The following is a 16,764-nucleotide window of genomic DNA, read 5'->3' as shown; positions in this document are numbered from 1 at the left end:
CTTTAAGCATTTACTGATGGACATTTTTGTGCAGGTGAAAGGTAATTCAGATTTTGAGTTGGTTCATAACACCTTCCGTTGCAAACAAGGCATCAGGGGATTGGATCTCAGTTTAGCGAACTGAGAATTTAGTTAAAGCTGAGGGTGGGGATGCCATATACACCCCCAAACAGTGCTCAGCTAGCCATGGAGAAACAGAGTTTCAGAGGAGACTTCTGACGTGAAATGGTCGATTCCAGAGATGCAGGTCAGGAAAGAGGGCTTGGCCCTGAATCTGGTGAGGGTGAAAGCATTGCTTTTCTATGGGAGATATTGAGCTCCTGGAGTTTTTAGGGGCAAGAAAAGAAGGCAGAGCAGCAGACCATGCCTTACTTCTCTGTGTGTTGAGGGAAGGCACAGAGAAGGGAGGAGAGGGGGCAGGAGAAAAGTGGGCAAAGGGAGCCCAGCGTGTGGGAGGAGACTCTGGAGGGCAGCTCCCCCAGGCCGCCTTTGGGCTCCCTCCCGTCCCCCCACCCCCAGCCAGTGCTGCACTCCTCTGGCTCTGCCCCGGCATTCTGGGGTGCCCTCCCTCCCCACTGCTGGGCCTGCTGCGCCCACTCTGGGCAGAGCTCGGTTCCAGGCCATTCCTTGGGGGGCTTCCCCTTGTTTGCTCCACACTCTGCTCCTCCCAGCACAGAGCTCTGTCTGACCACCTCTAGAAACGCCCCTTGCCCCTTATTTTACGTATTCGTTCATCTTCTTTGTCTTCCACCTACCGTATGTGCTCCTGAGGGGCCAGGGTGATGGGTCAGTCATGTCTTGTTATAGAAGATCCTTAAGAAACGGTTGGATGGATGGCAAACGAAAAGCCCCCAGTCATCAAAAAATCTAGAAACAATAAATGCTGGAGAGGGTGTGGAGAAAAGGGAACACTCTTGCACTGCTGGTGGGAATGTGAATTGGTACAGCCACTATGGAGAACAGTATGGAGGTTCCTTAAAAAACGACAAATAGAACTACCATATGATCCAGCAATCCCACTACTGGGCATATACTCTGAGAAAACCATGATTCAAAAAGTCACATATACCCCAGTATTCATTGCAGCACTACTTACAATAGCCAGTAGCCAGGACATGGAAACAACCTAAAAGTCCATCGACAGGTGAATAGAGAAAGAAGATGTGGTATATATATATATATATATATATATATATATATATATATATATATATATATATATATATATATATATATATATATATATATATATGTATATGTATATATAATGGAATATTACCGATCCATAAAAAGGAACAAAACTGGGTCATTTGTAGAGATGTGGATGGACCTAGAGTCTGTCATACAGAGTGAAGTAAGTCAGAAAGAGAAAAACAAATACCGTATGCTAACACATATATATGGAATTTAAGGAAAAAAAATGTCGTGAAGAATCTAGGGGTAAGATGGGAATAAAGACACAGACCTACTAGAGAATGGACTTGAGGATATGGGGAGGGGGAAGCGTAAGCTGTGACAAAGTGAGAGTGGCATGGACATATATACACTACCAAATGTAAAATAGATAGCTAGTGGGAAGCAGCCGCATAGCACAGGGAGATCAGCTCGGTGCTTTGTGACCACCTAGAGGGGTGGGACAGGGAGGGTGGGAGGGAGGGAGACGCAAGAGGGAAGACATATAGGAACATATGTATATGTATAACTGATTCACTTTGTTATAAAGCAGAAACTAACACACCATTGTAAAGCAATTATACTTCAATAAAGATGTTAAAAAAAAAAAAAAAGCCCCCCGTCAGTATTGAGGGGAGTAGGAGGTCTGATTGGCTGAGCTTGCCTTCCTGTCTCTTGGGAGATGGATCTGGTTCCCACTGGCTGGGGAGAGGCCCCCTGAACCTGCCGGGTGAGGGTGAACTGGGCGTAGAGCCAGTTGCGGTAGGCGGCCCCTAGGATCCTTAATACCACATCAAAGCCAGGGCAGGGGCTCCTGGGCCTTTGGCCAGAGGTTACATGGAGTCAGGGCACCATCTGGAGCTCTTCTAGGAAGGCAGAGACCGTCATAGCTCTCGGTCTGTCAGCTGACAAGGGTGGTGCCTGCAGGCCAGGTGTGCCTTCTCCTTGCTCAGCTGGCTTCTGAGAGGCAGCCGTGGAAAATTGGTCCAAGGGTCTAAGGCCTTTGTCACTGCAGTGGCTTCCATGGCTCATCAGACAAGACCTCCTGCAGGGACGAGGGTGGGCTGGAGATGAGGCTCCTGGCAATGCCCTGGGAGCCGAGCGTCAGGTCACAGCACACGTGCCTGCAGCCAGGATGCACTCTCAACCTCAGGACACACTCCTGGGTGGGAAGGACCCGGTAACCCTTCCTTCTGGCTGGCTGCTCCTTCCTTAGGCTGTTGCTCTTATAATATCCAAAGCAGACTCTCTTAAGGAGGCAGATCATGCTAAACAAAGAATTTAAAATGTGCACATTATATAAAACAAGTGAAAATGCTTCTGTGGGTTGATAATTTGCATTCGGTTAGAAAGTGCTTTAATGAATCACAAAAGCAGGTACTTTGAATAAAGGATGCTCAGCCTTTTTGCCCCGCCCCCAGGTAAAGTACATGAGACTCTTGTTCAAGTGAGGCAGCGAGCAATTTTAATCAGTTGGGCCCTTAAAAAGAAAGGAAAGCAGCTGCTGCTTGTTAATTGGCAAATATTTTTTGCCAATGAGCTCATCATTTATTCACTGTTTTTAATAGAGACTTAAATTCCACCAAGAAAGGTTTTATCACCACATTTTAATATCTATCGGGACATCTGCAGCTAAATGACCCTCTTGCAGAGCATGAGCAGTGGTTTCCCAGAGACCTCTCTGTCCCCCCTCTCCTCCTCCTAGCCAGGCGTCCCCTCCTGTGGTCCTGCTCGATGACGGGCGTCCTCACCACGGGCAGCATCAGTTCAATATTTGTAATCATTGTGACACCCTGGTAAACATTAGAAAAACAAACCCACAAAGGCAAAGCCTGCCTTTTTCATATTCCATTGCACTTATTGATAGCAGTCCCTTGGTCCAGGCCCACCGTGTCTTGAAGGATTCGGGGGCGGAGGACTGGAATGTTCTGCTCACCCTGGAATGTCCTCTCTGTTCTTCATGACTCCCGCCTAAAGTGGGAGTAGAAAGAACTGCTCTGCCCTGCAGACAAGAGCCTCTGAGCTCTTCTGTTCTCTGTCAAATTCCTGTAACCTGGGAGGCTCTGTCGTGCCTCGGTTGATCCCTCTCTGGGCTGGCGGTCATCCTCAGCACCTCGTTGCCTTCCTGGCAGGGGGCTGAGAGGGTTAATGAGTTAATGCTGAGAAAGACCTTTCATGCCCCAATGATAGTTATTGCTTCCTTTTGCTGGAACTCAGCAAGCAGGGGCTGATGAACCATTATGTTGTTTTCCCTCTCTTCCCTGAGACGTCCCTTTGATCTCAGAATAAGTTGGGAGAGCGCTGATGACCTCTCGCAGAAACTGGAATAGGCAATACATTTATTGAAATTATATCATAATATCAAGATACCCTGGTCTCTGCTATGCACGGTCCTCAAGCTTCTAAGCACGAAATGAACTTATTCTGTTTTCTGATATTTGCACGATGCAGAGCTCCCTGGGTAGGATGGGAAGTGCCCGTACCGGGAGAGCCATGCTGGGCAGGTAAGAGGGATGATGAGGTGGTCAGGGCATAATGTGCTGGGTGCTGCGTGTGCTTTTAGAGCTTTCCCTCAAATCCCAAGAAGAAGTTAGCACTTTTCTGAAGCTTTCTAAGCTTTAGGCCTCCCCTTGCACTTGGCACTTTGCGGGGGCTGGGGGCTCATGTGTGTGTATTTAAGATGTCTGCTTGTATACAAAATTTAGTAAGAGTGGAAGCATAGAATGGATTGGTCAGCTACCTCGACATCTATTAAGCCCCAAATGAAGGAGTGTGGCCTTTTGGAAGACCTCCCTTTGAGCTCTGATGTTGCCCCCTCCTATCTGGGTGACCTTGGACAACTCACTCAGCCTTTCTGGCCCTGTTTTGTGGTCTGAAGGAGATTAAAAGCATCATGTGAAGTTCTAGAGACAGCTTAGTTAATTGGATCTAGTTAGGATACCATACTTTAAAATTCAGTAGAAATAGGATGAACTTCCTATGTTCTTCTAGATGATTCTGTGCAAATCACTTATTTTGGTGTTTTTATTTTATTTTTTTAAATGGTTTTATTTATTTATTTATTTTTTGTGGTATGTGGGCCTCTCAGTGCTGTGGCCTTTCGCGTTGAGGAGCACAGGCTCCAGACATGCAGGCTCAGTGGCCATGGCTCACGGGCCCAGCCGCTCTGCGGCATGTGGGATCTTCCCAGACCGGGGCACGAACCCGTGTCCCCTGCCTCGGCAGACGGACTCTCAACCACTGTGCCACCAGGGAAGCCCCTATTTTGGTGTTTTTAGTGGCAATTGATGTTTGAGAGTCACAGAAGTAGGTGCCGTTTGGTGGGATAATGGAGACTTTCCCACCACACCATCCTTCTCCTCCTTTCTGGGAAGCGAGAGGGAAGAGGAACTTTCCATGGGTTTCATTTGCCCGCTAAAGTATGGGTCATGTTAAGTCCGTATGACTCTAGTGCAGGGGTTCTCAGCGTCTGCACGGTTGGTGACTGGGGCTGCCCCGTGTCTGTAGGATGTTTAGAGGTATCCCTGGCCTCCAGCCACTAGATGCCAGTGGTACCAATCCTTAAGTTGTGACGACCGAAAATGTCACTAGACTTTACCAAATGTCCTCCAGGGGGCAAAACCCTGCCCCCTCCCATAGCCCCTCGTGAAACACATGACCTCCCTCAGAAGGTCAGGGACTGCCGTGGGCCTTGTCCTCTGGTGGGTTATCAGGATACATGTCTTCGAGGCTTTTGGTCTAAAACTATGTGTGGAATGATGAAAAGGAAGTATAACGTAGCTCAGACATCTTGAGGAGATTGGCAAGCCCAAGCAGACAGAATTGTTCTTTCAAAACAATTTTAACTTGGCTTGAATTTATTTTGACCAGAACAGAAGAAAAGGGTATCAGCGAAAGGTCACTCCGACAGGGATCCCTTCATTCTTTTGCCCCACTGTTTCCCGGTTTGTACTTTGTCCAGCGAAAAATCCTCCAAGGAAACCAGGAGAAAATTGGCTCCTGTGCCTGGGAACTGGCGTCCCAGAGTTTTTCCACCATGAGGAGCAGGACTGGGAATTTTACTTCCCCTCTGGCTGAGATGGCCAGGGATCTCTGCAGGCCAGACTGAAAGAGGGAGGTTAAGGGGTGGGGGGAGCCCCAGGGGGTAGTCTGGGGTGCGGTGGGAGGACAGGGTGGAGGGGATGTTTTCTTTCAGGGCTGAGAATAGTAACAGCTGAAAGTGGGCCCTGCAGTGTGAAGGGCAAGAGAGGGACATGTGTGTCTCCTCTCTGGGGCTCCCGGTGTCAAGACTAGGCCTGTAAGCTATACATGAACATTTGCTGGGGGGCACGGGTTTGATCCCTGGTCAGGGAATTAAGATCTCACATGGTGCGGCCAAAAAACCCCACCACCCACAAAAAATGAAATGCATTTGTTGAATAAATGAATGAGCCCTTTTGAGATGGCTGAAGCCAGGGATTATCAGCTCAATGCCTGTGAAGGCCGGTAGTGTGCTAAGTGTGGGAGGGGACTGGACACCAGGCGGGAGAGAAAGGTGGGCTGCCTGGGACCAGGGCAGCTGCCGCTCTGTTAGTATCACCTTGACAACAGATACTAACGACGTACAGGTGCTAGTCTAGCCCTTGACTTGTATTATTTCATTTAAACTTAATCCTAATCATCCAAAAAGTCAGAACGTCCTGGAAGGTGAACCAAAGGAAGCCATGAAATAAACATCCTGTTGGACGGGCTTCTTTCACTTGCTCCTGAGCTCACACACTGCTCATTTTTGGACTTGTGCCCCGTTCTCTTCCATGAGGAGTTAATGCACGAAGAGCTGACCCTCTTCCCATTGTTCCTTTACTGTTGCTCAGAATCCCTCGCCTGCTCTTCCCCACTTGGCAGGCTCGCTCCCACAATCAGGCTTTCTCACCGTGTTCTACCTCTCTGGGTATGAGCCCTTCTGCCTCCACAGGCTCACAGGAGGCAAGGCCAACGTGAATGTTATGTTCCTGGGAAGGACTGAAATCGTGCATTTCCAATGTTAAAGCAATCTGTCTTTTTTCGTTTGTTGCTCACATAGTTTAGTGACTCCTTGGCAAACAAAACCAGCACATCGTGACAATGGTGGAGATTTCCCTTGCTCGTAAGAGACATTTATTATGTCTTCTGAAAGCTGAAAGGATTATTTTCAAATATCAAAATAACATCCACACAGCGGTACTTTTATAACTTGAAAATGTCCCAAGCCTTTAGGACAATCTAAATGTTCTTCTCTTAATATGTGAAAACAAGGTTTATTTTCAGTAAAAGGAGGAGTGGAGTATGTCATGTAAGAGATACTCAGCGGAATTGCCAAGTGCCTTCTTGAAGGTGAACATGAACTTCCATTCAAGGCCACAGGAGGAATAGAGCTGGAAGGAACCTTCCTTCATTATATTTTTGATGACTGCTTTCCATCTACTTTCTTCAGGAGAACCCATAAGTAGTGAACACTTGCATAGAGCTGTCAACGTGAACGATGAAGATTTGCTGCTTCGAATACTACAAGGAGGGTGAGAGAGCTCTGCCTTTTAAAAACTTAAATTTTTTTTTTAAATGCCCAGTAAGCGTTTAGAAATGCGTTCATGCAGCTTAACTTTATTTTCCTAAAATTTCCCACGGCTTTGAAACTGGCTCCAAAATTGATCTCAGGTGACTGGTGTGAGTGCAGCATGGCTCATAGAGATGACCGTAGACAGCCCCATGTAAATGGTATATTTTGTCATTATTTAATGAACATTGAAAACAGATATGACAAGTCTGGGTGTCATATTCTTCCCAGAAATAACTTATGACTCTTGCTTATATGCCGTAGCATTTAGGCAAATTTTGCCCCTAAATGCCTGCGTCTAATTCCTGATGAAATTAAGGAATCACTAAATCAGCTGTTTCTAACTCAAAAGGCTGATAAAACCCTAGAGGGAAAATGTTGAATACAGTTGCCACCAATGAGGTACTTGAAGCTGTCTCCCAAATGAAAAGAGGACAACGTTATCTAGATCGTTTTTGAATTGATAGTGTTGAGTGCCTTGGAAGACAAGTCATGTGTGAATTGAGGCTCTGTAAGTTGGAGAAGGTTCCCGAAAAACGCCACAGCTTCTAAGCTGCTATCGAAGAGCTGAGCTTTCTTCTTTGAGCAGCAGTGCTTTTTGCCCAGTGGGTGCGGTAGGGACCAGGCTCGTGTTGGGTGGAGCTGAGAGCCTGCAGTGAAGCCACTGTGTCCCCCGCTAGTTTAGAGGGGCCGTGCTCTTCATAGAGGATTTTAGCAGATTACATAATGGTTCTGAATGGAAGGAAATGCCTATTTTAAGTGAAATTACAGCAATTTCCTCTTCTTGTGAATTTGAATCCCTTAAAACATTAGGCAGGGCAGTCTAAGACAACAAAAACTTAATGGCGCAGAAGGAACTGGAATTTTCAGGAAAATGAACCATTTTAACCACCTGTGCCCTGAAAGAGAAGTCAGCTGTGAATCCACAGGGAGCCGTGTGGGCACGTTCATCTCTTTTTTTCCCTCTCTGTTTCCCCCAAGCAGCGTGAAGGTTGATGTTCCCAATAAGTTTGGCTTTACCGCTCTGATGGTCGCTGCCCAGAGGGGATACACCAGGTATGGCGCTTCCCTCTGCATCCCTTAGGGAGGGGTTGAGCCCCTCGCTCCTCCCAAAGGCTCCTCTCAGGACAGGGACGGGAGGGGAAGGGCCGTGGGGGGTTGGGGGGAACCCAGTTTCAGTTGTCTTTCCCAAACTGAGCCATGTAGGGGCTGAACAGAAGCTCAGCTGCTTTTATCATAAAGTTGCACAACATGCAGGAGAGGGTATACAAATGTATAATCACGTGATAAGGAAGAGAGGTAGCCATTTTAATTACATTTTGCAAGGTATTTTATATGTCCTGGGAAAACTGGGTATTGGAATGTGAATTTCTTTTAAAAAAAGAAAGGGGAGGGATATTCATTCTAGAAAACAAATTTCCCTGATAGGTTGCTCAGATATAATTTCCACTGACACAATCTATTTTCTCTACTCCTCACGGAGATACACATCAATACTAAGAGCTTATTTTTTCCAACATATTTATATTTTAACTACTAAAATGCCATTTTAAAAGAAATAGAAATGGATTTTCATTAGATTCTACCATTTGAAAATGTATTTCCAATGGGCATTAAAGTGAGAGTGAGTTAGTTTCATAGTCTAATTTGTTTCATGTGGTATGGTTTTTTGTTTTCAATGACTAATTCATGTAAAGGGTAAAAACCTGTTTTTGTTTTTTGTTTTTTGTTTTGGTGTGGAGAGGCAGTTTCTTGGTTTAGTAATGCCCTGCCTTTAAAGCCAGCTGCCTCTGAAGATGGAGAAGAGAGAGTTGCCAGGACAGGTCTTAAATATAGAGTCGTTCATTTGTACTGGGTAATCGTGGGTTCCTATTCATCTAAGCTGCTTATCCAGCGACTCTGAAATTTGTCTTGTTTAGGCTTGTGAACATCCTCGTTTCTAACGGCACAGATGTGAATCTGCAGAATGGAAGTGGCAAGGACAGGTAGGTATGGAACGTGCCCTAAACTGTTCCCATACTTGTGTTACTAGGCTTGGGTTTTTGATTTACCCAAATATTTTCTTGTTTCTTTTGACAGTACTGAGAGGTGATAGGTCTCAAAGGAACAGTGGCAACTCAGAAACTGGCTTATTCACTCGTCCACTTATTCTTCCATTCAACAGGGTATTTTGGGGGATATCCATTATAATGCGTCTGCCTTCCCTAGCCTGAGCCCAGCAGACACTAAGCGCCCTGTAAGTGATAGTTATTGAAGCAGTTGTGTGCTGGGCATTTGGTTGTAAGTGCCTGTGGCACTTTGTACCTCCCTAAGGGCTCGCATTGCATTTCGCCTGACTCTGTTAACTAGAAGTCTTCGGTGTTTCCAAGGAAGCAAAAGGCATTCACAAAGATACAACCCAGTTACTTCCCTGAGGTGAAAGGGCTGAGTGCCTCGCAGGAGAAGTTCGTGGAAAGAACATGATACTTGGAAACTTGTTCTTACAAGGATGAGAGAATGTTTTAGAAAGACATAAACATAATCACTAATCTAGTAATTAAGTTTAATTAATTAATTCAAATCAACCAATATTTATTGAATGACTACCACATGCCAGGCTCTGTGCTTGGCACATGGGTAGAACAGTGAATAAAATGCAAAGCCTTTGCTCAAGGAGCTTATAGTCACGTGATGCATGCCGATCAAAGGTTTATGCACTGCAAACTAGTATGTAAGGAGTAGCTACGAAACACTGATCAAATATGGTAGGCCACAAAGAGAACATCAATTTCTAAAATCAGAAAGCCTACCTACCACACTCTCTGGACATAGTGCAGCAATAGATTTTAGTAACATTGAAAAAATCACTTATAAGTTTAAACAGTCATTTTTCAAATAACTCTTAGGTATTTTTGGAACTAAGCCATCAATTCAAGAAGTTTGAAAAAATGTTAGTGCCATTTTAAAAAGGAAAAAGAAAAACTTGAGAGGTATGAAAGAGAAGAATTTTTAAAAAGTAGAAATTGATTATAAAATAAAGATTGTTGAGAAATGTAAGAGCTACCTCTTAAACAAAAGCTACACAATAAAATGGAACAATTTTGTAAATCTCAGAGGAAAGAAAAAATTAGAAATCTGAAAGGATTCTTAACAGTATAGAGCAAATTTAAGCATGAAAAGAAAGTGGTACACTTGCATCTAAAATAGATTTGATCAAATCATTGAAATGGGTACTTTTTTAGAGAAAATGTAAACCATCAAAATCAACTCAACAAGTAGAACATCCAAAATAGCCAATATCCATACAAGAAATTAGAAAATTTATTAAATGATCACCTCCAAAATAGGTTCTGTGGTTTTTCTGTTCTACCAATGAGCTTGTTCAGATTTTCTAGGTACTGGTAATAACCTTGAACTTTTCCACAGCAGAGAGGAAACTGGAAAGCTACAGAGGATAGCCTTATCGATAAAATCTGATAGAAAGAAAGCTATTTGTATGTCTTTATTTGAAGACATTTATGTATCTCTTCCATCCTAGCTAAGGGATCATGCAGGAGGGTAAGGATGTCTAGATTAGGAAATTTCTTAATACTTCCCATCAGTAGACTGAAGGTGAAAGCCTGTGTGTGTGTAACTGGTCCTCTGTCTCTTTATTTATTTAAAAAATTTTTTCTTATAGCAATGACTTTTGAGGAGACGGGATCAATTATCTTAGAGGATGCCCTATGTTCTTCATCTGCTCAGTTGTCTCCTAGGTGTGAAGGAGGCATTTAACTTGTTCATTATTTCCAATAAAGTTAAAATTAGGTTTAAAGGCTTGATTGGATTCAAGTTAACATTCTTAGCAAGAGCACTTCAGAGCTGGTGTTGTGACTTCAGTTTGCCTCTGTCAGGCCTGTGATGCAGGTTGCCCCACAGTTGGTGATTCCAGTTCTGATCCTTTGGTGAGGGTGTAACAGCTAAATCTTTCCTCTGTAAAGATATAGCTTCCCATTGCAATTAGAAAATAATCTATGGGTTAGAAATTCAGTACAGTGTGAATATCCTGTTCTCCATTAAACTTTCATCCAAAATTTTAGCATCTACTGTGATCCTTGCCTGAATCAATTATTTAATTGAGACTTGCCAAAAAGTGATTTTCTAATTCCATGATTCCTCCTATATTTATTAGCTGTGTAGTCTTCTGTTAACAAGAGCTTTCCCTCATCAACTGGGGATGGACTACAGTGTATTCTATAAAGACAACATAAATGTTTATTTAAGTACCAATATTTAGAGTAAGGAATTGGTTTAATAGTTATCTCTATTAGTGTCCAATGAGATTTTTTTCTTTTTCTTTTTTGAATATCATCATGGACTGGTAGATGTTTTTAAATCCAACATTTTACTCTATTACAGTGATTATTCATTTTTTGGAGGTATAATTCACATACCATAAAATTCATTCTGCTATAATGTACAATTCAGTGTTTAAAAATGTATGAACAAAGTTGTATAACCACCATCACTGTATAAATCCAGAGGATTTTCATCAACACAGAAAGAAGCCTTATATTCATTAGCAGTCACTTACCATCTCCTCCTTCCAGCTTCAGCAACCACTAACCTGCTAGTTCTGTCTCTATGGATTTGTCTATTCTGGACATTTCATATAAATGAAATCATACTATGTGGCCTTTTGTGTCTGGCTTTTATTTAGCATAATGTTTTCAAGTTCATCTACATTGTAGCATATATCAGTACTTCATTTCCTTCTTACGGCCAAATTATATTCCATTGTATGGATATACCACAATGTGTCTATTCATCAGCTGATAGACACATTTTATGTGAATAATTTTCATGGCTTTTCCACCCAAAGTAGGATTTCTCTCTTAGGTTTAAGCCAGGGAGGGTAAATGTAGACCTGAGTGTGGAGACCCCACTTATAGCCAAATGCTTGTTCTGCTGTGTGTTGCAGTCTAATGCTTGCGTGCTACGCAGGACACCTAGATGTTGTGAAATACCTCCGAAGACATGGTGCTTCTTGGGACACTAGAGACCTAGGAGGCTGTACAGCTCTGCACTGGGCTGCAGATGGAGGCCACTGCAATGTGATTGAGTGGATGATAAAGGACGGCTGTGAGGTATGGATTGTCCTTGTTAACTACACACGTAGAGTTAAGAACCTAAATGCTGTTCCATAGGGGTTTAGGACAAGCAGGGCCTCATGTGGATGTCTTTTGATTAGTTGAACCTAGAAAGGCTGGAGAAAGTTCTCTGACTTATGAGCAAGAAAGTTCCTGAAGCCTTGGGAAAAAAAAAGATCATTATAGAATTGTTATGATAGTGAGGCTTCAAATTGCCATGGAGGTTCATCTCGTGTGGGGGAAAAAGAAACAGTGCTGAATCCAGAGCTGGACCTGATGCTGCTTCTACTTTGTTTATTCCTTTGTTCATTCCCTACGCCAACAAAGCTTGATGGTGCCTCTGCAACACACCAGATACTGTCATAGGTGCTGGACGCACCAAGATGTTCAGAACTCTTACAGCCATAGTGCTGCTTATTGATTTTAGAATTAGATTATGTTTATTCTTGGTTTGCTTTAAAGATTAGTCATTAAAAAAAAACTTCCAAAGAGCAAACATCAAGAATAGAGCATTCCAGCTCTCGTGTCTTTGCTTTGATGCAGGCATGTTGGTTTGCTTCTGGTTTCATGTCATCAGAAAGCGCAAACTCTACTTGGCAAATAGAAGTAGAGTTGTTTGGACTTCTAAAGATATTTGAAGATGGGCAAATAGAATTAGCTCCATTAGGGTAACTGCTGCTAACTTTGAAAACTTTAGTTCAAGACTTCAAAGAAGTTAAATAAAAATTTCAGGGCATAGAAATAAGGAATGATGAACAAAATTCTCTCCTAATTGTGATTGCCAGATGGTGTAGACTACTGAGAAATTAAACTGATGACCTGGAAAAAAACCTCAAATGAAGAAGAGCTATGTCTCCCGGAAGATGTCTGTAGATTTTTCCTAGTTTGTCTCTGAAGTGTGATTGAGCAAAAGCAAGGCTTAAGTTGTGGGATCTCACTGGTTCCTGCTGCTGCTTTGAGTGGCCTGAGAAGAGGGCCCCTTGAAGGAAGAACCTCAATCAAGATAAATCCCTTTTATTACATTTCTTGTTTTGTTTTAGACACACGCACAAAAGGTCAGAAGGATCAGCCTTCGCGCCTTGGTGGTCTGGGCCCACACCTGCCTTGGGTGGTGGTGACAGCCACATTCCTCTTGTTTGGTTTATGATGAATTCTGCTCATGCTTTGGACCCAGTAAAAGTCTGTAGCTGAAAATGAAGTTTGACCTTTGCTGAAGGAAGGGCATGTCTCTGCCATCAACATTTAATACTGGAATTTTGGAAGTGTAGGCTCTCTGGGCTTTAGTTATGGACACACTCATTTGGGGTGAATTCCATCTTTTTCTGTAGCACTGGAACTCCATAAATGTGTCCACAAAAGATTTCTGTGTGGCTGGCAGGTGGCTGGTAGATGATGTCAACACGAGTCCCTCTCTGCTCTTGGCAGGTGGTTGATCTGATGCTTTGGAAGACAGTGGGTTGGATCTGGGAGCAAAGTGGGGCATTGTCACCCTCTTCTCAAATCGAATGATCTATACTGAGAGCGAGTTATTTGCATGGGGAGCCATTTCTACGTTTAATGAGCCATGTGACCTCAGGGAAGGTATTCGACTTCTCTGAGATTTGGTTTAAACATTTATAAACCAGGAATAAAAATGGCTACCCCTGTTTAACCCTCAGGACCAAAAGAGAAAATGTGTGTGGAAGTGCCTTGAAAATGCATAAAGTACCTTGTGGAACGAGGTGGTTATTTTATTATTATTTAAATATAATGGAGCTTGCTGCCCAAAGGTTATTTGTTATTTGCAAGAGGAAGAGCTGCACATCTTAACGGTGTTACAGTGGCTAATCTCATACACACAAATCACCTGCAAGGTCCTAAGGCCCTATTGGCAGTTCCTTGTTTGTTACTCAGGTCTGATGCTTCATACTAAGGCTGCAGATGGCTCTGAGTAATTCTTCTGTAAGTAATTCTTCTGAATGAGACCTGTGTGTGCATCCATGCATCCGTCTGTGCACACGTGTATATGTCTACTTCAGTACCACTCTTCATGGATGGATGAGGTCTCTGTTGGGATCGGAGGAGGCAGTATCTACATTTTATTATTCTAGACTATGTCTTAAAAAGCATGAAATTGAAGGATCTTAGTGTCAGGCAGATGATTAGAAATGGCCCATCTTACTACCAGGCAAACTACATTTTGGACAAGGCGTTAGGTTGGCTAACTTTTCAGACTGGATTTCATGAAAGAGATCTGGTTGCTTTGTATTTACTCCAGCTGTAGTTCTCCTGCTTAAAATTAGTACCTATTGGTAAATATCAGGGTGGGTGTTTATATTACTGTCTTGTTCCAGAAGGGATTTAAAGCTGCTTACAAAGACACTTAAAAGTAAGCAGCAGGGCTTCCCTGGTGGCGCAGTTGTTGAGAGTCCGCCTGCCGATGCAGGGGACACGGATTCGTGCCCCGGTCCGGGAGGATCCCACATGCCGCGGAGCGGCTGGGCCTGTGAGCCATGGCCGCTGAGCCTGTGCGCCCGGAGCCTGTGCTCCACAACGGGAGAGGCCACAGCAATGAGAGGCCCGCGTACAGAAAAAAAAAAAAAAAAAAAAGTAAGCAGCAGACACTCTTTAAAAACCAGACGAGGAAAGTTAGGCACGAGGAAATAAGGCAGGGCTCACATGGGGCCAAGGAGAAGGTGATTATATTTCATTTTCCTGTCCCATCTTTTTTCCATTTGAACAAAATGTAAATGAAGATGCCAGTGGGTGGGGAGGGGCCTCTCAGCACCCTCTAAAGTGGTCCAAACACAGCTGCTCACTGTGTAAATGTGAATGAAATCAGCACAGTCCAATCAACTCTCACCAGGTCTAGAAGGACTGCTATCTAAATCGGGGGAATTTGGGCAAGTAGACATTTCTTTATAAGTTTCTGATGAGTGATTTTCAGGAAAAGAAAGTGGGCTAAGAGCCACTCTCCCTGTGGCTCTCCAGGTGGACGCCACGGACGCTGGCTCGGGGTGGACCCCGCTCATGAGAGTCTCTGCGGTCTCAGGGAACCAGAAGGTCGCCTCTCTGCTGATCGACGCAGGCGCGGATGTGAACGTGAAAGACAAAGACGGGAAGACCCCTCTCATGGTATGCCTTGCTACACACAGCAGCCTGGCTTGACAGGTGGAATTAAGGTCAGAGCTGGCCCTGTAACAGAAATTCTTGCGAGGGCAGCCACATAAGAGCACTGGGTTTTGGTCGCGTGTGTATTCCCTATGGGCCTGTGAATTAAGATATGGCAATGTCACCATAGCATTTTTTTGGTGGGGGGAGTCACTCTAGTATTTTTGTTGTCTTTTGATAACTTTCTTGAAGGATTACCAACCCCGGTCCCTGGGGCCATTTCAGGATTAAAAACAAAGAAGTGCTGTTCTCTGTCCTGGTTTGGCCTAGGATTTGTCAGGTTATCCTACATGGAGGAAAGCAGATTTCCTTTCCTTTTTCCTGGCAGCTGCCGTCGTGGTGCAGTGAGGTCCACGCACCCATCCTGCAAAGCCACAGCGGCCCCAGACAGCTCTGACTCTTGAGCACGCTGCTGGGGGGTGTCCTGGACCTGTCCCACCAGGCACCCCCTTCCGCTCACCCCACTGTTTGTTTCCTAGGTGGCCGTGCTGAATAACCATGAAGAATTAGTCCAGTTACTTCTTGACAAAGGGGCAGACACAAGTGTGAAAAATGAGGTATGTAACTTCATCTCCATCGAAGGATTTTTCCTGGCGAGGAGGAGAGAACATAGATACAAAAGAATTTTTCTCGTTTTCTCTTTCAGTTTGGCAAAGGTGTCCTAGAAATGGCCAGAGTTTTTGACAGAAAGGTTGGGATGTTCTTTCTGCCCTTTGAGGCTCATTTTGCAGCACTTAAAAAAAAACACAAAAAAACCCAAACCTTGGATTACATGCACCTGTTTTTGTTTATCTAGAATGTAGTCTCCTTATTAGAAGAAATGAAAAAAAAGCAATGCCGAAGAAGTCATCCATTCGCTGACCCGGGCACCTCTTACCTCCCTCCGAAAGCCAAGTGAAACGAAGCAAAACGGGACTTGAACTAGAGAGGCGAAATTCTGCATCTTTGAGGGTTGTACATTTGATTAATTATTTAGTGAAGAGTCACAGTACTTTTGTAACATACGACTGTTTTCACTTTGAAATACATCTTTTTACCTAAGTACGCGTGGTGGTGGTGTCGTCATCGGGCGTCTGCAGAACGGGGATCTTTTCTTGTGCTTGGGCCTTTTGGAGTTAGACGTGAAGCAAAATATTTATGTCCCGGAGCTGCACAAACATACACAGGTCTCCCACTTCCCGCTCCTGCCCTCCAAGCTGTCCTCCGGGCCACTCCAGGACCCAGTGGAAATTCCTTCTCCCATGTGTTTTTAATTATGTCCTTCCTTCCCGACCTAAGGCCTTCCAGGCCGTGTGGTCAGGCTGGTGCTCCCTCCTGAGAGACGCTCCTCCTGAAAGCCCAGGAGGCCACGTGAAGAGTTTTCCGCTCAGCCGTTGGCCTCACATCAAAGCACAAGATACATATTTCAAGACTCCGATTCTGCTCCGTTAGAGCAGTCCTTTTAGAGCAGACCTGTCTGAGGATGTGTTTGCATACACTCAGGCCCTGATAATGAAAGAGCCGGCCTGCTGGCCTGTTGACAACTTTGCCAAAGAGGAGTATATTATTACATCAAGTCCTCAGAGCAGAAGGGGTTCTGATGCTCATCACTCAGTTCTAAGACAAGTAGGACTGAACAGGTCTGCTGGTTGGACGCTCAGACACAAACGTGTTGGAGCTTTAATTTGGCAGACACACTTAAACACCAGCAAAGCGGGGAGTGAGCCGACCGCGTGCATTTTGCGTCTCCAGAGACAAGCTGGTTAGCTTGACCCCAGGAGA

The 16,764-nt window shown here is 44.3% G+C and overlaps 1 protein-coding gene across 2 annotated transcripts in view; it reads left to right on the top strand.

Moving 5' to 3' along the window:
* Positions 1 to 15,949, top strand: part of FANK1 (fibronectin type III and ankyrin repeat domains 1) — a 135,016-nt gene extending 119,067 nt beyond the window's left edge. Inside the window, exons 4-11 of one of the 2 annotated variants that reach the window (XM_060098418.1) lie at positions 6,626 to 6,707; positions 7,727 to 7,801; positions 8,665 to 8,730; positions 11,685 to 11,850; positions 14,824 to 14,967; positions 15,483 to 15,560; positions 15,650 to 15,694; positions 15,800 to 15,949. In XM_060098418.1, coding sequence (XP_059954401.1) covers positions 6,626 to 6,707; positions 7,727 to 7,801; positions 8,665 to 8,730; positions 11,685 to 11,850; positions 14,824 to 14,967; positions 15,483 to 15,560; positions 15,650 to 15,694; positions 15,800 to 15,901 — 758 coding nt within the window. In that variant the 3' untranslated portion in view covers positions 15,902 to 15,949. Of the gene's footprint in view, positions 1 to 6,625; positions 6,708 to 7,726; positions 7,802 to 8,664; positions 8,731 to 11,684; positions 11,851 to 14,823; positions 14,968 to 15,482; positions 15,561 to 15,649 lie in introns of both variants that reach the window. The other variant, XM_060098419.1, reaches the window with a different exon arrangement.
* The last annotated feature ends 815 nt before the right edge of the window (positions 15,950 to 16,764 follow it).

The sequence above is a fragment of the Mesoplodon densirostris genome, chromosome 1 (genome assembly GCF_025265405.1).
Source record: "Mesoplodon densirostris isolate mMesDen1 chromosome 1, mMesDen1 primary haplotype, whole genome shotgun sequence".
In the NCBI taxonomy this organism is placed as follows: Eukaryota; Metazoa; Chordata; class Mammalia; order Artiodactyla; family Ziphiidae; genus Mesoplodon; species Mesoplodon densirostris.
This window is presented reverse-complemented; position numbering and strand designations above follow the sequence as displayed.